The sequence below is a fragment of the Lynx rufus genome, unplaced genomic scaffold (assembly GCF_022079265.1).
Source record: "Lynx rufus isolate CCGP_SWC_20201006 ecotype Redwood Valley unplaced genomic scaffold, mLynRuf1.p SCAF_6, whole genome shotgun sequence".
NCBI lineage: Eukaryota > Metazoa > Chordata > Mammalia > Carnivora > Felidae > Lynx > Lynx rufus.
In genome coordinates, this window is record NW_025814878.1 from 98,872,200 (window position 1) to 98,896,675 (window position 24,476).

The following is a 24,476-nucleotide window of genomic DNA, read 5'->3' on the forward strand; positions in this document are numbered from 1 at the left end:
AAGGTTTTTATCCTTATAAATATTAATGTAATAAAAATGTATGCCTAAAGTTTTTCCAGTATACATTATTATTTCTTCAGGATTCCAAGAAGTTAAATTAGTGAGGCAAAGGATGTGAACCTATTAAGGGCATCAGTACAGATTGTAATTTAATCTTAAAAGTGAGAAATCTACCTTCTGTTTTTAGATACAGAAGGAGAATGTTGCCTTTTTTAGAATTTGAGGCATTGTAATAGTGAAAGGTTTGAATGGGAATGAATGAGAACACTGGCTACATTGGTGTAGTTGAAAGTATTAAAGAAAAGCACTTCCTTCTCAGTGGATTTACCTAGGGTTCTAGTAATGTCAAATACATGAGCCAGATTCATGGCAGGAAAGAAATGGCACATGATAACTAGTAATTTGAAGAGATCTTAATGAGGGTATATTTATGAAGGATTAAGAAGGATTTAAGGAAACCAGCAAGGACTATTCCAGTGGTATCCCAGTATTGCTAACAGTTGGGAGCTAATACTTCTCCTCAGTAGGCAATGTGAAGAAGCCATTCCTAGAATCCGAAGGGAAGAGCTACATAGACAAGACTGTGGAACTAGGGTAAAATAGGGTAGTATGTAGATGCACTTCACATTTATAGGTGTACTTCAAAGGCTTCAACCGAGTACCTCCTTTTGTTCTTTACATCCTATGAAGGGTTGCTTCTGGGTGAATCCATTATCATTCTATCGGCATCTTGTAACAAATCTTCTCTTGTTATATTATTAATGAACGTGGAATAACTGAGATCATTACATTGTTTTGTTTTGTTTTGTTTTGTTTTGTTTTCCTATATTCCTCAGAAGTTCATGCACTAAACATTCTAATGCAGGTCTTTGTTCCCTTTGTGTTTTGTTTTTTTTTTTCTTTTTTTCCTCCCCCAGCCATGGCCTTATTCCTGGAGTTGCTGTTCCTGGCTCTTGTGTTGCTTCCATTCTTTCCTGCAAATGGACAGGTACGGTCAAGTTTAAAAATATTTTCAGAACGATTGAAGCAACTCTGAGGAATAGCAAGCTATTAGATCAGTTTGCAAAACTGAAAAGTACTACAGTGTCTGGTACATCACAGAGTACTCATCCGTTGCTCGAGTACTTAACACAGTTAATTTTAAGGCTGTGATGACGAGCTGTAGCCTCTAGCCACGTGAGGGTATTGAACACTAGAAATACAGATGATCGGGACTGAGATCTGCATAAACACATGGAGAATTCAATACTTAGTAAAAAAAAAAGTCAAAATATTTCATTAATAATTTTAAAATTGATTGCATGATGAAAGCATAATATTTTGAATCTATTAAATAAATATGTTATTTGATCTGTTTATTTTTTTCCTTTTCAAAGTGGCCACCCAGAAATTAAAATTACGTTTGATACAGGGCACTTGGGTGGGTCAGTCAGTTAAGTGGTTGACTGCGTTTCAGCTCAGGTCATGATCTCATAGTCATGAAATCAAGCCCTGCATCGGGCTCCATCATGGGCGTGAAGCCACTTAAGACTTTCTCTCTTTCTCTCTCCCTCTGGCCCTCTCCCTCTCTCTTTCTCTCTCTCTCTTAAAAAAATTTTTTGGGTGTGCCTGGGTGGCTCAACCAGTTAAGCATCCAACTCTTGGTTTCAGCTCAGGTCATGATCTCACCACAGTTCATGAGTTCAAGCCCTGCGTTGGTCTCTGAGCTGACAGAGCAGAGCCTGCTTGGGATTTTTTGTCTCCCTCTCTCTCTGCCCCTCCTCTGCTCGCTCTCTCTCTCAACATAAACAAACAAAAAAAATTTTTTGTATAAGTTTGATACTGTAATTATAGTTCTATTGACAGCAATGATCTACAGGTTTAAAAGCTGTCCAAATATCTTTTTTGATTTCCTTTTATTTAATTCATTACAATGTGATTTTCACAGAAAATTAACAATATATTTATATATTATATAATCTCACATTAGCAAAACTTCTTCACATACTTCACCACATTTATTTTCATAGTTACTGTATGATAATAATTATACCTATTTTTAAATTTAAAAAAAGAAACTTTACTAGTGATATTAAGTATTTCGATTTTTTTTCATGGTCTTACAATTAGTACGTAAAGAATAAGATGCTCTATTCCTTTAAAAAATTTTTTCATCTTCCTTTTTTTAATATAATTTATTGTCAAATGTTTATTTATTTAAGAGAGAGAAAGACAGAGTATGAGCAGCCGAGAGACAGAGAGAGGGAGACACAGAATCTGAAGAAGGTTCCAGGCTCTGAGCTGTCAGCACAGAGCCCAATGCAGGGCTCGAGCCTACAAACCGCGAGATCATGACCTGAGCCAAAGTCAGATGCTCAACTGACTGAGCCACCCAGGCACCCCTAAGCTGCTCTAATTATTTCTAATACACTGTTGCCCTTTAATAATCCTAAGAACAGGATGAATCATTCTCTTAAGTACTTAGCATGTAGGTGCTTATACAATGTGTCTATCTTCTGATCAGAAAAAGTCTGGATGTGAAGTTTGGTCACTGCTGTCTGTGCATTCTTTGTTAACTCTGAGCATACGAGAACAGCTAGGGATCCTCAGATCAAAGAGTTCAGACACTAGGTCAAAACTCACACGGCATTCAGAAATACAGTCATTATATTACCACAATTAATTTTCAGTCTGAAGATAATTTGCTCATCACCTCGGTCTTCAGTCAAAAAGTTTGCTTTCTCCCCAGTCTCTTTCTTAAAGATTTTTTCATGGTCCTTACTGCTCCTCTGTTATCTCTCTGGTCCATCTCCTGGTCTTCATTTTTGAAATTATTTAAAGGAGAGATATTTTGCTTTTTTGTACCACTAACCGTTAGCTAATCAGATTCTCTACGTACTTTCTACCCCTTCTCAAGAATGCTAGAAAACACTAATCATCCTTTATAACCCCAATCCAGACCATCTTTTACAAAGTTTTCCTAGCCTCAATCAAGAATTCACCCTGTTTTTTTGTATATCTAGCAGAATCCACCTATCATTTTAGTTACAATGTAACTGAAATATATGTAATTATTTTATTATTTATGTCATATAGTCTATCAAAATAAACTTTTTAAGGATCAATAGATAGATACCATGTTAGATCTATTTTATGTTCAACACTCTTCATATTTCCTGTTACCTAATAAAAGCTCTCTTGAAACTCATTTAAAAACAATAACGACAAAGACGCGTCTTCAGTAGGATTTATATCTATACAAAGCAATATAGGATATGAAGGAGGAAATAATGACTTCTTTTGCAGGGGCCAAATTTTTATGTATTTTGAAATGAAATTCTCTTAAGCAGGTTTTTGAGGGTCAATAGGAAATATCCAAGGTATTTTGAAATGAAATTCTCTTAAGCAGGTTTTTGAGGGTCAATAGGAAATATCCAAGGATGTTATTTTATGCTTTAGTGTAAAGCAGAGGTTGGTCACTGTTAATATTTCACATGCACATCCTTTCTAGCTTAGGAGTTAGTAGCTGCAAATGTGCCACATCTGTGGGTACAATGGCATTCACTACTGGTTCCTGCCTTAGGAACATACAAGCAAGCAGGGGAAATGGATGCATAAATAAATAGTGGCGATAAACATGGCTAAACCTAAACTTACATTATTTGGAGGGCTTTGAGGGAACTCATTATTTGGGTAGGAGAGAATAACTTACCCCAGTGTGTCAGGTAAAATCAACAAAGGGCCCTGTCTGTTTAGACTTTGACTTCAAACTCTTGCTCATATTCATACAACAAAACACTTGTGTATTAATTTAAGTCATCAATTATCTTAACCTGTGGGAACAACTCACCTACCCTAGGCTAGACACAACCCCACACACACATACACACGTACAATGATAAAATATACCAAAAATTTCAGCAGCTGATATAATACTTTATTCTGTTACTAAAAAGGAACAGAATCAGCAATGGCCCATTAATTAGATGACTTTGCTCCCTCTAAATGGCCTTGGAAGTTTTTTGCTGTTGCAAAATTATCTTTTGAGTGGCCCCATGAAATCAGATCATAATAAAGTAGATCATAATACATATCATAACAGGAAGAATGATTTTACTAGAGTATTTTTAAGTACTTTAAAAATTTTTTAACTTTAAAATTTTAAACTTTAAAAAAATTTTAAGTTTATTTATTTTGAGAGAGAGAGAGAGAGACCAGGTGCAAGAGCTTAAGCAGGGGAGGGGTGGAAAGGGAGAGAGAAAGAGAATCTTAAGAAGGCTCTGCATTGTCATTGCTGAGCCCAAAGATGTAGGGCTTGAAACCACAAACCATGAGATCATGAGCTGAGCTGAAATCAACAGTTGGTGGCTTAACCAACTGAGCCACCCAGTCGCCCCTTACTAGAATATTGAATAAACTTTGAATCTGAACATTCTTTCTCCAAATACATTCTAAATACATTATTTCTCTAAATACAGGACATGTCAGGTCAAAATTTCCTTAAAGTCTAGGATGAATCTTGAGCTCCACTCTCATACCACCTGCTGCAGCCTGATCAAATGTGAATCAAGGTGTCTTAATGTTTCCATTGTGTACCTTTATGGTTATAAAATATTATCACTCATATGGATAGAAGCAGCACATGAAGAGTTCCCTTGAAACTAGAAATTGACATCTGTGGCCTCAGAGAATATTCTAATTTGTCATGCTCCTAACTCCATTACTATTCTCAAAGCTTTAAACTGCTTTTTCTTATTTGTCACAGTTTTGGCTCAGGTTCATTGGCAATGCTTAGTAACTACTATTGGCTTGAACTGAATGCTTCTAAAGTGATCATTGTTCCCTGGAATTAATATTTACTTTTAAATGCAATTTTTTAAAAGTAAAATACAACAAAATGTTTAACAAGCAAATTCATCTTAGGAAATATGAAATTGCCACATAGAGGAAAGGGAGGAGGCCACTGGGCTGGGGCACCGGTCAGGGAGACTAAGGACAGAATCAACTACATAAGAAACAGAGGAGGGTAGGCACCGGGGAGAGAACCAGAGGCCAAGAGAATGGGGGCTGTGGACCTAGTTAGGGAGAAGGCAGGGCACTGGGGGTTGGACAAAAAAAATCAAAATAGTTTGGCTATGTGGGGTGCCTAGAGTGTCCAACTTTGGTTCAAGTCACGATCTCACAGTTGGTGGGTTCAAGCCCAGTGTAGGGTTCTGTGCTGACAGCTTGGAGCCTGGATCCTGCTTCAGATTCTGTGTCTCCCTCTCTCTCTGCCCCTCCCCTGCTCATGCTCTCTCTCTCTCTCTCTCTCTCTCTCTCAAAAATAAATAAACATTAAGAAAAAGTTTATCAAAATAGTTTGGCCATAAATCATAAACACACTATGTTTCTACAGTGGGGAAAGGGAGAAAGAGAGTAAAAGGGAGGAGAGGCTGTTATGAGGAGGGGCTACGGGGGTCCTACCGCCCTGCTGTGAACCCCCTCCCCATCCTAATCCCTTCCCTCTATGTCTGTGAATGCATGTGTCTGTGTGGGCCTGTGTGCAGACTTCCCTATTCCCCTCCCCACCCACACCTCACCCCCACCCTAATTGCTGCCACTTAAGTTGCTGCTAGCTGTCATTCAGCTTCACTCCTCTGCCCAACTTCTTCAGAGGGGGAAAGGGGAGGAGTGGGGGGGGGAGCAGCCCCCAGACAGCCCTGCCCCCACCCTCCCCCTCCACTTCTACCAGAAGTCCTGGGGAGGGGGGGAGGTGGTAGGAGTCGGGGTCACAGTATTTTGTGACAACCACTCTGTTGGCAAACTTGCGACCCTTCAGGCCCTGCATGGCTTTCTGGCAGTCAAACAGGGAGGTGAACTCCAGGAAAAGCCTTCTGCAGCTGGGCACCTCAAAGCTGTCCAAGGGCTGAGGGACCAATTTTAACAAATGTTAAAATGGTAACCATAATATTATTTCTCTTTAGGATCCATCCTTTGCTGCTTTGTCAACTACTCGAACACAAGTCCAAAAAGAGATTGTAGATAAACACAATGAACTAAGGAGATCAGTCTCTCCACCTGCCAGCAACATGCTAAAGATGGTAAGAGGCAGTGATAAAGGCTAGTGATGTGAAAAGTCACAGTAAGAGCAGGGAGCTGGTAACTGACATCTCTTAAGTACCTTGTGCTTACATAATTTTGCTTCTATTTTGCTATTTCATTTGAGCTGTGTTATGGACAGGACAGAAATTAATTTTCCTTTATATGGTTAAATAATTTGTCAAGGGCTATTAGGTTGGGAAGGCAAAATTAGAAGCCAAATCTTCAGACATCAAGTGTGAAGCCATTACACTTTTTGTTCACTGTCTTCCCTAGTCTAAAATAAAGGAGTCCCCTTTCCTTCAAAATCAGTGCCATTAAGAGTAAATAACAGTTCACTTTCCAAGGCATAATCCATAAAAGCTAGATCTCTCCCATTTGAATGCAATGGGCTGTAAGTGGAATTGGGAATAATCTAGGCCAGTTTATTACTATTGAAGTATAATTTAAATACTTCAATATATTTGATGAGTATTTAGAGTAGCACTATTACTAAAAATCCTAGGTGTGTTTCCTCTCCTATCATAAATTGTCAGTGTTATTGTATTAGGTATTTCTCTCACTAGACACATCATTTATGAACTTCTTTTCACGTGGAAAATGGCACTGGGGCCCGTAAACACACACACACACAACTAACAAAAAGATCCTTCATACCAAAGACAATTACATAATATATCTATAGAAGCTTTTAAAATAGTGCAAATCAGTCTACCAATCAGACTATAAAGCATATGCTCTATTGGAGTTGAATCTTTAAGTGCATTTTTTTTCTTGTGACATTTAGGAATGGAGCAGAGAAGCAGCAGCAAATGCCCAAAAATGGGCAAACAAGTGCACTTTAGAACACAGCAATGCAAAGGACCGAAAAACCAGTATGTAAATGAGCAAATATCTGTGGAATAAATGAATAATAAAATAATATTAGAAAAATCAAATAGAATGGGACATTCAGGGATGCTGAAAGAAGACTTAGTGAATAAATGTTGCTCTTTTTAAAATCAAAGTATCTGTATAGGGAGGGATCATTACAGATACCATTTTGGACTTGTTGATTGCATTATGCCAAGAATTTTTTTTTTTAATTTTTTTTCAACATTTTTATTTATTTTTGGGACACAGAGAGACAAAGCATGAACGGGGGAGGGGCAGAGAGAGAGGGAGACACAGAATTGGAAACAGGCTCCAGGCTCTGAGCCATCAGCCCAGAGCCTGACGCGGGGCTCGAACTCACGGACCGCGAGATCGTGACCTGGCTGAAGTCGGACGCTTAACCGACTGCGCCACCCAGGCGCCCCATGCCAAGAATTTTTGAAGCAATACTTCATTTATCACTCTGAACCAGCTCATGAATAAACAGGTGATGAATCATCATTTCTCCAATTTTAGAAATTATAAGATATGGACAGGGGAGGAATGACTTCCCCAAGACACAATCTGAAGTGTCCTTACTGGAGAGTTTCATGCTTTGGGCAGGCTTATTGATCTCTGATCCACTGCCCTTTTTTGTGATATTGTGTAGCTGTTTGGTGTTTTGATATCTCCTCATTTTGTATTCATAAAATATATTGGATTATGTTGAATTTTTCCTGAATTTTGCTGTAAACATACCTAAACTTTTTAAATCATGATTTATATTTTGTGTATGTTGATTCAGTTTTTAGTTTTTGATAGTCAAGTACTTTATATAGACTGTGTACCTGTAATGCATAGAATAATGTTATATGCAAAAGTATATATAACTTTCAAGAATTAGAAAAACTATTGGAGAAAACTGTGCATAAACTGTTCATAAAACATTTATTTACATTATTAAGCATGACAGGCAAACCCAATTGGAAAGTAGTGAATAATTACTTGTAACTTCAGTAGAACTACTGTTATTTATATTGCTGATGCCAAAATTATAATGAAATTAGGTAACTACATTCAGTAGAAGCTTAAAACAAATGGTCTTAACATCAAGCTCTGTTAGATTCTTAGTTTCTTTCCTTCCATATTAAAGAAAATTCCCAAGAATATTTTATACTCTCTTTAAGCAGCATGTAAACATTATATTTTAATCCACCAAAATGTAACTATTAAGTGAGGCCTGAAATGATAGGAAAATGTTTCTGGGCTTCAAGGTATTTCATTCTTTTTCTAAATTAATTTTATTACAGCAACAGTGCCTAAGAAAACTTAACATGAGACCTACATTCTTGACAAATTTTTAAGTGTACTATACAATGCTGTTGATGTCAGGTACAATGTTGTACAGCAGATAGCTAGAATTTATTCACTTTGCTTACCTGAAATTTATTGATTAGTAAGTTCCCATTTCTCTTTTCCCTCATCCCCAGCCATTACCATTGCACTCTTTGATTCTATGAATTTGACTCTTTTAGATACTTCATATAAATGTATTCATGCTTGTAGTTGTCTATCTGTGACTGCATATTTCACTTAGCATAATGTCCTCAAGGTTCACCCATGTTATCACATGTTGCAAAACGTCTTCCTTTTTTAAAGATGAATGATATTCCATTGTATGTATATATCTCATCTTGTCATCCATTCCTTTGTCCATGGACATTTAGATTGTTTCCAAATATTGGCTATTGTAAATAGTGTTGCAATGAACATGAGTGTGCTAATATCTCTTCAAGATCCTGATTTCAATTCTTTAATACTCAAGAAGTGGTGTTGCTGGATCATTTTGTAGTTCTACATTCAATTTTTTGAGGAACCTTCATATTGTTTTCCACGGCAACCACACTATTTTTCATTCTCACCAGCAGTGCTTATGATTCCACTTTCTCTACATCCCTACCATTACTTGCTATCTTTTGTTTTTTTGATAATAGACATTCTGACAGATGTAAGGTGATATCTCATGATTTTGATTTACATTTTTGTGATGATTAGTAATGTTGAACACCTTTTCACATACATGTTAGTCATCTGTATGCCTCCTTTGGAGAAAAGTCTGTTCATGTCTTCTGCTCAAAAAATGGGCAGAAAACATGAAGAGACACTTTTCCAAAGAAGACATACAGATGGCCAACAGACACATGAAAAGATGCTCAACATCACTCATCATCAGAGAAATGCAAGACATCACTTCACACCCATCAGAATAGCTAAAATAAAACACACAAGAAACAACAAGTGTTGGAGAGGATGTGGGAAAAACTAAACCCTGTGCACTGTTGGGAATGCAAAGTAGTGCAGCCACTGTGGAAAACAGTATGAAGGTTCCTTGAAAGTTAAAAATAAAACTACTTTGTAATCCAGTAATTGCACTACTGGCTGTTTACCTAAAAACTACAAAAACGCTAATTCAAAGGGATACATACATCGCTATGTTTATAGCAGCATTATTTACAATAGTCAAATTATGGAAGCAGCCCAAGTGTCCATTGATAGATGAATGTGCAAAGAAGAGAAAATATATATATATATATATGTGTGTGTGTATATATATACATATATATATATATATATATATATATATATATATATATAATTCAGCCATAAAAAAGTTTTGCCATTTGCAACAACATGGATGGGGCTAAAGAGTATAATGCTAAAGCAAAATCAGTCCCAAAGAGACAAATACTATATGATTTCACTCATATGTGGAATTTAAGAAACAAAACAAACAAGTAAAAAGAGAAAAGGAAAAAAGAGAGAGAGAGAGAGACAAACTAAGAAAACGATTCTTAACTATAGAGAAAAAACTAATGGTTACCGTGGGGTGGAGATGGGGAATGGGTGAAACAGGGGATAGGGATTAAGGAGGGCACTTGTCTTGATGAGCACAGGGTTATGTATGGACTTGTTGAATCAGTATATTGTACGCCTGAAACTAATATAACACTATATGTTAACTATATTGGAAAAATAAATAAATTAATTAAAATAAAATAAATAAATAAAATGCTAAATGAAAAATGATAAAAATATACAGAAAACAAAACAAAACAAAAACAAATCTTCTGCCCATTTTTAAATTGGGTTAATTTTTGCTATTGAGTTATATGAGTTCTTTATATACTTTGAAAGTTAACTACTTATCAGTTATATGCTATGCAAATGTTTTCACTGTTTCCACAGGTTGCTTTTTCACTTTGTTGATTGTTCCTTTTATTTTGCAGAGCTTTTTCATTTTGTGCAGTTCTACTTATTTATTTTAGTTTTTGTTGCTTATATTTTTAGTGTCACATTCAGGAATTCATTGCTAAGATCAATGTCAAAGAGCTTTTTCCCTATATTTTCTTCTAGGAGTTTTACTATTTCAGGTCATATGTTTAAGTCTTTAATCTATTTTGAGGTAATTTTTGTGTGTGGTGTAATTTAGGTGTCCAAAGTTACTCTTCTCCATGTGGCTGTCCAATTTTCTCATCATCACTTCTTGAAGAGAGTGGGTTTTTTTGCCCATTGAGAAGAATTAATATTGTTAAAATATCTATGTTACCCAAAGTCATTTATATACCTGTTGGCTGGTTGTACATATTCCTTGGAGAAATGTCTGCTCAAGTTGACTGTGTTCACAAAAGATCTTTAGTCAGTTCCTCAGGCAGCCCCCATAAAAGATGGAGATTTAGTCATCCCATCCAATTCTTGCTTTCTCATGGAAAGGCTAGGAGCTAGGGTTTTTTATCTGCTCACTCTGTGCTGAACCAAGAGAGTCTATGGCTACTGCCAGCCCAAACCTCTATCTGTTCTCATTTGCCCCAGGGAACTAGATTATGCTAGGTCTAGTTCACATTCTCAGAGACACAAGTCAGAAGCCAGGCTTTGGGGCAGCCTCTGGAAAGTTTGTGGCATTGGATACCCAGACCAACTCTTCCCCCACCCCTACCCCCCAAGGAGAACCAGGTAGCTGTGGTATTTGTTCGCTTGCTCTTTTCTGAGCTGAAGAGAGGAGCCATGGCATCTACCAATACAAAACACCATCTGTGTTCTCCCTCCAGGGGGGCAACACTGTGCCAAAGCCATCAGAGCTCCAAGACTGGCAAGAGAGATGTCAGCTTTTTGGGAAGCCCTGGGGAAATAGCATTGGACACACCAATCAACTCTTTGCTTCCTCAGGAAAAAGAAGCTGAGAGCTAAGATTTTTCATTTGCTTGCTCTGTGCTAAGCCATGGGGAGGAGATGTGATATCTACCAGTCCCAACCACCATCTCCATTTTCCCCCAGATGGCTAGCCTGTGTCTGACAATTAGAGCTCCAAGACTAGCAAGACTCTAGAAGCCAACCATCTGGGAGTTTTCCTTAAGGAAAGGTTGGGGGGCTGGACAAATGAACCAACTCTTTCCTTCCCCTGGGAGAAGCTGGGAGATACAGGATCTCTTCCTGATCATATGGCAGAAACTGTGCTGAGGGTAGGCATTCTAGCAAGAAGGTGTCCTAATTTCCCTACAGCTTCAGTTTGTCTGGGTTCATATTCTCCCAGGGTATAGAAGCCTTGCAATTAGTTTTGGATTTCTCACAAGGGCAATTTGTTTGGGAATTGTTGCTGAATCAGTGTGTTTGTCAGGGGAAGGAGAATCCAGGGCTTCCTACTCCACCATCTTGCTGATGTGACCCTCTGCAAGGCTCTTCTTACCTACTTCTCTGAGGAAGATTTGGTCTGATGACATTCTGATTTATTGATTAAGGGAGGATCCAAAAACTTTGAAAACTGCCATCTCCCCTGATGTCAGTTGCCTCTTAATTGGGACTCTTAAAGACTGCCTGTAGAACATTTTTTCCAAGTTCACACAAAAATCATACCATAAACATTTACTCAGGGTCCAATATATGAAAAGTATCTGGCGAAAGTAGGCATGAAGAAGAAAAAAAAGAATAAAAGTTGGTCACTACCCTTTGCATGCTTACAATACAAAGCTGAGACTACAGGAAACATTACACATGTGAAGAATTTTGCATGGAAAAGAATGCATCTCTGACACCCCAAAAGGAGAAGGGTTTTTAAAGCATAAGATCTTCTCAACCTATTCAAAATTTTGCATGTTCAGGTCAGCCTCAATGTGGTAGACAGATTTGTCTTCTATTCAGCTTAATAGTTGGTAAGGACAGAAGCTGTTTTATTACGTGTTAAGAGTTGGCAAGCATAGGCACTGTTTGAAAGGCAACATCTTTGTGTTCATTTAGTTAATTTCTTTTGCCATGGCATGCTTTATTGCTTCATTGTGATCTGGTTCTCCTTAGGTACAAACTGTGGTGAGAATCTCTATATGTCATCTCACCCTAAGTCATGGTCAGCCCCAATCCAAAACTGGTATGATGAGAAGGACAATTTTATCTATGGTAAGGGAGCAAAGACTGCTGGTGCAGTTGTTGGACATTATACCCAGGTAAGGAAAACAAATTAAAATACTTCTGCCACAAATGTTCTAATATAGAAAGCTTCTCCAAATTATGACCAACCCGTGTTCAATTTGCGTGAGAATGTGAGTAGACCCAGTAGCCTTGGTGTTGGCCAGTACTTCATCTAAAGCTGTCATTTATTCCTTGGCTGGCAGAACTCTTCATAGGGAAACACACCCTGGATTTTCCCAACATTATAGATGCATAAAGTGAGGAATGTATATGAAAATTCAGTATTTTAAAATGTGTGATTTACTTCAATAATTGAACTAAATATTTCCACAAGGCAATACCATAATGGTAACTTTTTTTTTTCAGTTTTACAATTGGTACTATTTGTTTTTCAATATTTTCCCTCTTTCATGTACTCTCCTATGTTCCCTTCCGGATTTGTAGGTTGTCTGGTACTCCTCTTACCACGTTGGATGTGGAGTTGCCTATTGTCCCAATCAAGATATTCTGAAATATTACTATGTTTGCCAATATTGTCCTGCGTAAGTATACGCTTTAGAGCTGAATGCCAATAATCCCATCTGCAATTTAATATTTTGAAATTTTTGTATATTGAACAAACTACAATACAAAGAATATTTCAATAAAAAGAAGGAATTGTGTCTTTGGAAATGCCTTTTAAGTTGAGATACATTCAATTTATCAGAGAAGACACCAGGTTTTCAGTTCCAAGTGTAAAATCTGAAACTCTATTTCCCCCAATTACAGAGTGACCTCTTTTCTCTCAGTGACCTTTCCCTTGGGCTCACAGCTATTCAATGAGCATGGGTAGTGTGCATTTCTGTGGATTTGATGTCATTAGTTCTCACTAACTTCATACTCTAGGAAGGTGGCAGCCTGATGGTTAAGCAAGGGATGGACTGGGAAACTGGGAATGGCTGATTGTGATTTCAGCTCTTTCTGCTAAAATGTTCCCACCCCTGCTTATCTAAAATGCTGCCTATGTTATTACCATCACAGATGACTCATTCATTGGCTCTCAAAGGTGTTTTCAAGAGATCTTTAATGTATTTCGGAGTCCAGGAGAGAAGAACATCCTTAATCCTTGTTTTTCAGAAGTTTGCACAAAATCTCCATAATGAACCATCCTTTAAGGTCCTGACTTGCAGCAGGAAATGTGTTCTTTCATCAAAGATTATGTTTGAACTTACCCAAAATAAATTCTGTGGATATACTGAAGATCTAATCTCAACATATCTGTTAACCTTAATTTCTTTAAATGTTTGAAATTCCTTGCCATCGGGGACAGGGGGACCCCTAAAACCAAGCTATCTTCAGGCTTTATTTTGAGACTGTCGATAACCCAAGTATATGGATCTCCTGTTTGAGAAGTATGGCTCCCAATGTCATTTTCCTGCAAGCACCTATGAGGGTTTAGTAGAAAGAATTGAAAAGTTCCTAGGAGAATGCATCTAAAGTCACTGTCTGGCTCTAAGAAAGGAGGATCTGAAAGGTATCTGAAGTGAGAGTTGGAGTGAATAATGAGGGAAAGCAGGGGTGAGAGAACTTCCAGAACATATTTGTGTCTATTTCACATTTTTCCAGGGGCTCACACACATTCGGGTATATTCTGTGCAGGGGCTGAGATTTAGATGCATGGCCTTGTGTTGTCGGCCTACTTGGAGCAATCGAGATTTTGACTGTCTTGTATTTTCAGATAATAACGGCCAATCGAATAATATTCACCAACGAGGGGTAGACTAGTTACTGTAAGACCAATATACCTTAGAGATTAGTGTTAATAAAACCATTTTTCTAACATTCCCTCTTTTTTAAGTATTAAAATCTTACACACAAAACCTCTAGACATTCAAAAATCTTCCTGTCACCCCTACTCCCAAATATAACACACCAAAAATCACTTGAAAATCATCACCCCCATCTAGAGGCCAAAAGTATCCTGGGCTTTACCTTCTCTAGTTCATATTTAAAAATTATCATATTTTCTTTTTTAAATGTAAAATTACATGTAACTTTAAGCATTTTCCCTATGGCAACCCTTTCTTTCCCAGGAACTTGCTGTCTCTCTAAGAAATATGTTTTATCACCAGCCAGCACCTTGGGGTACATTGCTTTAGCAATTGACCACATCTTCTGGGTGAGAAAGAATGTTGCCATGTTGAAATATACTCCAAAAATTTTAGACCCCATTTATCCCATTTCAGTGTCTCAGGCTGGGAGATTATGGTCAAGGAAGTAAGTGAATGTGTGAGTTATTTTCTTACTTTACCTGATGTATCTGAGTACATTTTACCAAAATGTATCTGAGTACATTTTGGGAATTTTAGTTATTCAGTTATTTGACATGATTAAAAACACTGAATAAATACTCAGGTATTTGTGGTGATAGGTGCCACCCTAGTAGCATAAACTAAACTGAAAAATGAAAAATGTTTGACACTCTGTATTTCAAATTTCAGTGGTAATCATCTTAACAAGATAAATACACCCTACCTAGAAGGAAAGCCTTGTGCCAGCTGCCCTTATGACTGTGACAATGGACTATGCAGTAAGTTTGAAGTCATTAACTTGCTAGTACATCTAATAAAATGGACTGACCTTTTTTTTTTAATAATTAGGAAATTTCAGGCACCTGAATGGCTCTGTCAGTTAAGCATCTGACTCTTCATTTTGGCTCAGGTGATGATCTCAGGTCAAGCCCCATGCCAGGCTGACAGCGTGGATCCTACTCAGGTTTCTCTCTCTCTCTCTTTCTCTGTCTCTCTCTGTCTCTCCCTCAAAATAAATAAATAAACATGAAAAAAAGAATTAGAAAATCTTCTGATTGTAAACCAACTTAAGCAATTCCCTCATGCAAAAGACAGAAAATATTCAACAGAGGGTGTTTAATCAAAAAATGTACACAACCCAGTATCTATATTTATTTGTAACTAAAACCCTGTAACCATATATAACCTAAAGAAATATCTACCATCAGTGTATATTTGTGCTTATTTTGGACTCATTACCTATTGGCATATATAAAAATGTTTCTGTGAAAATATTCATTGTAAGTGAATATTTTTCCTGTCAAAATTAATGCAATTGTAGCAAAATTTCATTATTGCATTTTAAAAAGAGAAAATATGTACAAACATAAAGGTATGAGATCACAGATATGGTTCAGTCCAGACACCAAACATTTCTTATACACCAATGAGTTCATTATACTAAATTCATTTTTCCCATAGTATAGTTAGAATAATCAAGTTTAATTTAATAACCATTTGCATTTGTGTTTGTTAGTAATTTTTATATACTTTTAAAATGTCGATCAAATCTTTGTATAGCAATATTAACTCACAGAAGTCTAAAAAATATTTTAGCAAAAAGGACTACATTTAGTGTCATATATCTCATTTTCAGTGTTGTTATGAATATAAATACTAAGAGTTGGTATTTTTGTTTGGTTGGGATATGTCATTAAATTATTATGAATAGTATAATTGACCCATTACCTGAGATTTTTACCTTTCAGATGCATTCACCAGACTAAACTGTAGCATTCTCAGTATACTAAACTGCATACATTCTCAATTGTATAGCTCCAATTCAGAATATTGATGATATCAAAGCTATACATCAATTAAATGAAATACTTACACATCTGATGAATACTATTTGTTAATGGGTTTGGAATTTATCCTGTTAGTAATGATCAACCAACTGAAAGATTTTTAAACAGAAGAGTGATGAAGTCAGAATTGTGTTTTATCAAGATCTGGCAGTAGTATGGAGAAACAAGTGGATTCAAGCCAGCTTGGAGACTGTTGAAAACATGGGTTCAAAAGCCAAATGGATGTTTTTACTGCGTTAGGACAAAATGAATGAAGAGAAATGGACAGTAATGAATGACAGGAAAGAAGTAGAATGGCTACTGTTTGTTACTTGCATTTGTTGAGTGCTGATAAAAAGTAGAGAGCCATGAGTTCATATTGATTCCCAGTATCTGGTTTGAATTATTTAGTAGTTAAGTTTCATTTCTCTGATACTGGGGGAGTTGAGCTGGGAGTTGGGGAGGGACTCCAAAGGAATGCCAAGTTTGCAGGTAAAGTGACGAATTTAGTTTGAGAGTTAATTGAGTTTGTGGCCACTGAGGGACTTCAAAGTGGAAATGTCAGATAATTGTAGTAAAATTCCCTCCCATTTTTATATCCACATCTTCTCATAATGGTTTATTATTCTTGAAAGAAAAACTAGTGGCTCTAGCATCTAGATGGAGCAACAGTGTCTAATATAACTTTTTGCAATGATGGAAATGTTCAATCTTTGCACTGTCCTGTAAAGTAGCCACTAGTCAGATTGGTCATGGAGCACTGGGAATGTAACATGTGTCACTGATAACCTGAAAATGTATTTTCTTAATTTTATTTAATTTTAATTAATTTAAGTTTAAATTTAAACAACCTCATGGCTAAAGGCTACAATTTTGGACAGTGCAATTTTAGAGACTCATTTACATTTATTTTACTTTGTTTTCTGAGGAAGAAAAGTAGGTCAATTCATCTTAAAAACATTTCAAAAAGCTCAAATTTTAAAAGAAGTGGTGGATTAATGTGTCCCTTGACATCATAGTGTAATGATGCCAACTTGTTTTTTCAATTGTGTTCTCCCCACTTGCATTGAATGTATTGTTTGTGTTGCTGCTATAGAGGAAAATTATAATGAACTAATTTCTTTGTTTTTATTTCAGCCAATGTTTGCAAGTATGAAGATAAATATCAAAACTGTAATGATTTGAAGAAAACACTATCCTGTGCCCATAGTCTTCCCAAGGACAGTTGCAAGGCTTCCTGCTATTGTAAAGATAAAATTTATTAAATACCCAATACAGACTGAGGGGGGCTAAGTAGAGAAGGGCCACACTATCTACTTAGATGTGACATTAGCAAAGATATTGTCAGCATGTTGGCTACAAACTTGATTCCAAGTAATAAGGAGTCTTTTTCTCTTGGATCTACTTTTTATTTTACAGAAATTTCTTTCATCAAAGGATTAAAAAGTTACATAATCTATGATTATATTATATGTTGCTCATGTAAAAATTATGAGCGATAAGGAAATTCTGAGAAACCATTACAGACAAGAGGAGACTAAGAAAACATGAGAACTAAATGGAACGTGGTCTCTCAGATCAGATTCTGGAACACAAAAAGGTCATTAATGGAAAAAGTGGTGAAATCTGAATAGGGTCTGAATTGTTTTTGATAGTAATGTCTCTTTCTTATTCTTGACAAATGTACTACCGTCATACAAGATGATAACATGAGGGGAAACTGAAACTGGGTGAAGAGTATATAGGAATTCTCTGCACTATCTTAGCAAAATGTCTATAAATCTAAAAATACTCCAAAATAAAAAGTGCATTAAAAAAAACACTTTTCTTGGCTCCATAATGCTTGGAAAATTCTTCTCTTGATTATCCGGTTATTCTTTCTCAGACAACCCTCCCCCAGTGTCTCTACTCCATTGCTAAATGTTTGATTTTATTTTTTTTCATGGACCTTCCAGATAATACCAATGATTGGACTGTCAATTAGACTCATATCCTTATCCAGTGTCAAGATTCACTATTTCAAGGACAGGAATAGTCATGAGGTAAACAGAAAATAGGGAGAGGTTCAAGATCATCAATGCAGTTCCTGAATGTTATTTAAATTTTTTTAACACTTACTTATTTTTGAGAGAGAAATAGAGAATGAGCAGGAAAGAGGTAGGGAGAGAGGAAGACACAGAATCCAAAGCAGGCTGCAGGCTCTGAGCTGTTAGCACAAAGCCCAACTCAGGGATCGAACTCAAGAACAATGAGATCATGACCTGAGCCAAAGTCTGATGCTCAACTGACTGAGCCACTCAGGCGCCCCTTGAATGCTATGTTTGCAGCACATTCCTTAATATCTAAAGTGAAAGTCTTCTTAGTCTACTTTCAAAATCTTTCCATTGACTTCTTAAGTACTTAGGATAACACTCTTAAACTGATCTGCAAGAAGTTGAATGTTTTTTTTTATACTTTCCCTTTTAACCTCACTTCATTCCTCTCTCCTTTATTTCTTATGCTCTAAGTACAATGATCTTATCAAATTCTTTCAAGCTCCGCAAGATTTTCCATACCTAAGGGCATTTTTATTTGCTATAGCTCTGTCTGAAAGAGTCATCCTTCTAGTATTTGCTAGAATAACTCCTTCACATTAAATGCCACCTTACCCAAGAGATTCCTTTGAGTATTTAATGTGAAGAACTGCCCCCATTTTCTCTCATAGCTCCTTGTATTTCTTTTACAATAATCATTGCAATGTATAATTCATTCCTCTATTCAATAAATATTTATTGAAAAATGTCTCTGGTATTTACTTAGGTACTTTGAAATAGGGTGATTAACAAGAGAGACCAAGTTCCAAACTTCATGGAGTTCAGACTTTCATACAGGAAAGAGGAAGGAAATTATTTGCAAATAAATACTTAAGATATTGGAGGTGGTAAGTGCTATGAACTAAAATGGGCAACACAATAGAGAATAAAGAGGACAGACTAGAAGAATGTTAATAGGAGAGTCAGGTACATCCTTTCTAAGGATGGATTAGAATCATAACAGAAGTGAGAGAACAATGGATAAGATAATTTGATCGAAACAAAAACAGAATAGTGAGTATAAAGTTGTTAAGGTAGGAATACAGTTAGCATATTTGAGGAAAGGCAAGAAGACTAGAATGACTGAAGTGGAATGAGCAAGATAAAGATCATTTTGAAAGCAGGTCAGAGAATTGGGCAGAAACTTAGTCCCATGGTATGCCCTAGGGCACATAAAGAATTAGGATATTGTTGTAAGCGAGATAGCAAGCCATGAGAGTGTACTGAAGAAGAGAGTGAGATGATGAGGTACAGACTGTAAGAGAATAAGAGTGGGAGCAAAAACCCAGTTAAGATACTATTGACTAGAAGAGAGATTAAGTTAAACTGCACTAGATTATAGATATACCATGTATACAGTGCATATTGTGCAATTTCAGGATTATTTTTGTTTATGTCACGACAGAAAACAGGAGAACTATTTCCCAACTCAGGCTAGCATTACCTTATGCCAAAGGCAGACAAAGATATCACAAAAGAATAGAAAACTACATACTATTATTTCTCATGAACATAGATACAACATTTGAAAAGGATTATACACCATGAGAAAGTGAAGTTATTGAAGGAATAAAGTGTTATTTCAACATTTATAAATCAATTAATGTCATATACCATTTTAAAATAAAGGTATCATATATTTAGATATGCAAAAATGCATAAAAAGATGCAAAAAATATACTTGACAAAATTCAACACCTTTAATGAAAACAATTTTCAGAAAACTGGGAATAGAAGGTATCTTCCTCATCTTAAATATTTTACAAAATCCTCCAGCTAGCCTTATATGTAGTAGTGAACGACTGAATTCTTTCTTTATATTATAGGTGAAAACAATATTAAAGTATTTTTTAATCTGGAATCCCCTAACAGTAATAAAGCAAAGCTATCAGTTTGCACCACTTTGTTCACATTGTAAGTGAACTGCCAATGCAGTAAAATTAATAAGAAGAAAATAAAAGCATACAGAGTGGAAAAGGGCACTGGGTAGGTGTCCAGAGACCTAGGTTCCAATCTTGCTCTCCCTGGACTACCTACATGTAACCTTGGGGGAAGATGGCAGAGTAGAAGGACCCTAAGCTCGCCTTGTCCCACAGATACAACTAGATAACATTCACATCAGTGTAAATAACCCAGAAAATGATCCAGAGACTGTAGAACAAACCTCACAACTAAAAGTAGGGGGGATGCCACATCAAAAAAAGTTAAGAAGGGTGAAGACACGGTTTGGGAGTGAAATGGACCATGGCCATCAACAGTGGGGAGAAAACCAGTGGCATGAAGAAAGGCAAAAAACAGACTTTCATACTGGGGAGCCCACAAACAGTGAAGACAAATTCCTGTAACATTTGCCTTTGAAAGGGGGCTGAATTTTGTGAATTCTTACAGCCAGGATCAAGACTTAAAGCATACAGTTTTAAAAATCAGTGGGCTCTGTCTCTAGGAGAGCCCAGAGGGCAAGAGGAAGGTGAATCCTTGCCCTGAAAGAGCACAACAAACAGCCCATTCAGATACAGCACAGAACCAGCAGTTTAAAAAAAGCTGGTGGCAGATGGGAGGGAGACTGATTTGTTCATCTCAGAGTGCCGCCTGGAGAGAGATAAATCATGGGAAGACCCCTTTAGGAACAAAGGACCTGGCAAGTGCCATTTCCTTCTCCTGCCCCACAGCATAAACAATGGCCACCTGTGGGAAATAAGCACCAACACTCTTACCTAACTTGCTTGCACCAAGCTTGCCCACCCCCTGTATCAGTGGATCCACCCTTCCCAGTCATGCTTGTCTCATTCCTAGCATTGTGTCCCCCCTTCCCCTCCCAGAAGACCACCACAAACTCTGTCAACACCACATCTCCCAACCCTTGTGTTTTGTTGGACCTCAGTTCCTGCAGCAGTGAGGACAAGTATCATTTCCATGGATGCAGAAAAGGCATTTGACAAAGTACAACATCCATTCATTATAAAAAGCCTCTCCTAAGTAGGTCTAGAGGGAATATACCTCAACATAATGAAGGCCTTTGGGAAAAACTCAGAGCTTTTCCCCTTAGGTCAGGAACAAGACAAGGATGTCCATTCTCAATCCTTTTATTCAACATAGTAATGCAAGTCCTAGCCAAAGAAATTAGACAACATAAAGAAATGAGAGGCATCCAAATTGGTAAGGAAGAAGTAAAACTCTCACTATTTGCACATGACAGAATACAATATATTTAAAAAAAAAGACTCCACAAGAAAACTACTAGAACTGATAAGTCAACTCAAGAAATTCGCTGGATACAAAACCAATATACAAAAATCTGTTGCATTCCTATACACTAATAATGAAGCACCAGAAAATGAAATTAAGAAAACAACCTCATTTACAGTTGCACCAAAAACAATAAAATATTTAGGAATAACCTAAATTAAAAACATGAAAGATCTGTACTCTGAAAACCATAAAACACTGATGAAAGAAATTCAAGAAGACACCAATAAATGGAAAGACATTCCATGCTCATGGGTTCGAAGAACAAATATTATTAAAATGTCTATATTACCCAAAGCAATCCACAGATTTCGTGCAAGCCCTATCGAAATACCAACAGCATTTTTCACAGAGCTAGAACAAGGCCCCTAAAATTTGTATGGAACCACAAAAGACCTCAAATAATGAAGCAATCTTGAAAAAGAAAAGCAAAACTGGAGGTATCACAATTTCAGACTTCAAGTTACATTACAAAGCTGTAGTAATTAAAACAGTATGGTACTGGCATAACAATAGACACATTGATCAGCAGAATAGAACAGAAAACCCAGCAATAAACCCACAACTGATGGTCAATTAATCTTCAACAAAGGAGGAATGAATACACAATGGGAAAAAGACAGTCTCTTCAACAACAGTTATTGGGAAAACTGGACAGCCACATGAAAAGAATGAAACTGGACCACTTTCTTTCACCATACACAAAATTATAAAGTCAGAACGGATTAAAGACCCAAATGTGACACCTGAAACCGTAAAAATACTACAAGAGAGCACAGGAGCTCTGACATCAGCTATAGGGACACTTTTCTAGATCTGTCTCCTGAGACAAAGGAAGTAAAAGCAAAAATAAACTATTGGGACTACATCAAAACAAAAAGCTTCTGAACAATGAAGGAAACAACAACTAAAAGGCAGCATACAGAATGGGAGAAGACATTTGCAAATGACACATCTGATAAAGGGCTAGTATCCAAAATGTATAAAGAATTGATTATAACTCAACACGCCAAAAACAAATAATACAATTAAAAATGGACAGAAGACATGAACAGACATTTCTCCAAAGAAGACATACCAATGGTCAACAGACACGTGAAAAGATGTTCAACATCACTCATCATCAAGGAAATGCAAATCAAAACTACAGTGAGATATCACTTCACAACTGTCAGAATGGCTAAAATAGAAAACAAAAGAAACAACAACTGTTGAAGAGGTTTTTTGGAAAAAAAAAAAAAGGAACCCTTGTGCACTGTTTGTGGGAATGCAAACCCGTGCAGCCATTGTGGAAGACAGTATGGAGGTTTCCAAAAAATTAAAATTAGAATTACCATATGACCCAGTAATTTCATTACTGGGTGTTTACCCATAGCATATGAAAACACTAATTAGAAAATATATACACACCCCTACATTTTTGCACCATTATTTTCAATAGCCAAACTATGGAGGCAGCCCAAGTTTCCACTAATAGATGAATGGATAAAGAAGTGATAAACACACACACACACACACACACACACACACACACACACACACACCAGAATATTATTCAGCCATAAATAGAATGAAATCTTGCCATTTGCAGCAACAGGGATAGAGCTAGAGAGCTTAATGCTAAGCAAAATAAGTCCGTCAGAGAGAGACATAACATACGGTTTCATTCATATGTGGAATTTAATGAAACAAATGAGCAAAGGGGAAAAAAAGAGAGACAAACCAAGAAATAGACTCTTAAGTATGGAGAACAAACTGATGGTTAGCTGAGGAAAGGTGGGTGTGAAGAATGGGTGAAATAGGTGATGGGGATTAAAGAGTTCACTGACCAAGATGAAAAAATAAATTAAGTGAATAATAATTTTAAAAAAACGAAGAGAAAGGAAAGGTAGAAACTGTCCTTATTTGCAAATTAAAATTATTTTTGTAGAAAACCAAAGGAATCTATAAAATAGCTGTAGGAACTAATAAGCAAGTTTAGCAAGGTCACTTGTTTACAGGGTGGAGGGGGAGAAGAGTATATTACATGTAAAGGAATAAGGTAAGAATTACAGTGGATTTCTCTGCAAAGTTCATGCAAGATGCTACCCCCAGCTCTCAGGCACTTTCAACACTGCTCCTTTGAGCTCAGCACACTGTTAACTTTTGATTTTACTTGAATATTTAGAAGCACTTGTACTATTCCTTTCAATAGTGGAGTTGTACTTTCAAGTGCCTCAAAACCTACAAGGTTTCTTCTGTTCTGAATTTGCCCTCCATAACAAATTCATCATCAACACTGCTCTTTTAATCTCTTCACATCCCAACCATTTGTTCTATTTCTACTGCTCTAAAATTAATATGGGAAAATGTCACCATCTTCTTATTTTTTCTGTCACCAATTTCTCCACTCTGTGAATCACCCTGCACAACGTTATTAGGTACCTTTTTAAAAAAGTTTTCACTTAAATTCCTAATTTACTAAATTTACTAAATTCCTAAATTCCTAAATTTATTTAGTTAACACACAGTGTAATATTAGCTTCATGTGTATAATATAATGATTCAACACTCCCATACATTCATTATACAGTGCTCATCACAAGAAGTGCACTCCTTCATCCCCATCACTTCTTTAACCCAGCCCCCACCCACCTCCCCTTTGGTAACCATCAGTCTATTCCCTATAGTTGAGAGTCCATTTCTTTGTTTGCCTCTCTTTTTTTTTTCCCCTGTGCTCATTTGTTTTTTTTTCTTAAATTCAACATATGAGTGAAATCATATAGTATTTTTTCCTCTGATTTATTTTGCTTAGCATAATACTCTCTAGCTCCATTCATGTCATTGCAAATGGCAACATTTCTTTCCTTTTTTGTGGTTGAGTAATATTCCATTCTGAAGCTTTTATAAAATAATATTTGATCATAAAATTTCCCAACACTCAATGAAAGTACATCCCATGTTATATAAAGAAGCGAATCTTGTTAGACTTCTACACAAAGTTATGCCAACATTTTCACCAGCCTATCATTCTGACTTATATACACCTTATGATACATTGATTTGTCTGTTTCTGCCCTTCCAAACAAGTGTTCTAAACTTTTTTTTCTAATCCAGCCATGCACATTTTTCAAAGAAGTTCAAGTGTCACTCCACCACCTAATTGTATCAGATTGTATCAGCTCAGAATTCCTAAT

At 36.6% G+C, this 24,476-nt stretch overlaps 1 protein-coding gene across 1 annotated transcript; it reads left to right on the forward strand.

Moving 5' to 3' along the window:
- Positions 1-859: 859 nt before the first annotated feature.
- LOC124528752 (cysteine-rich secretory protein 2-like) lies at positions 860-17,787 on the forward strand. The gene is made up of 7 exons (XM_047102548.1): positions 860-988; positions 5,943-6,059; positions 6,845-6,932; positions 12,256-12,401; positions 12,811-12,908; positions 14,847-14,935; positions 17,120-17,787. Exons 1-7 carry the CDS (start codon positions 860-862, stop codon positions 17,245-17,247), a joined length of 795 nt encoding a protein of 264 aa, XP_046958504.1. The 3' UTR covers positions 17,248-17,787.
- Positions 17,788-24,476: the final 6,689 nt, after the last annotated feature.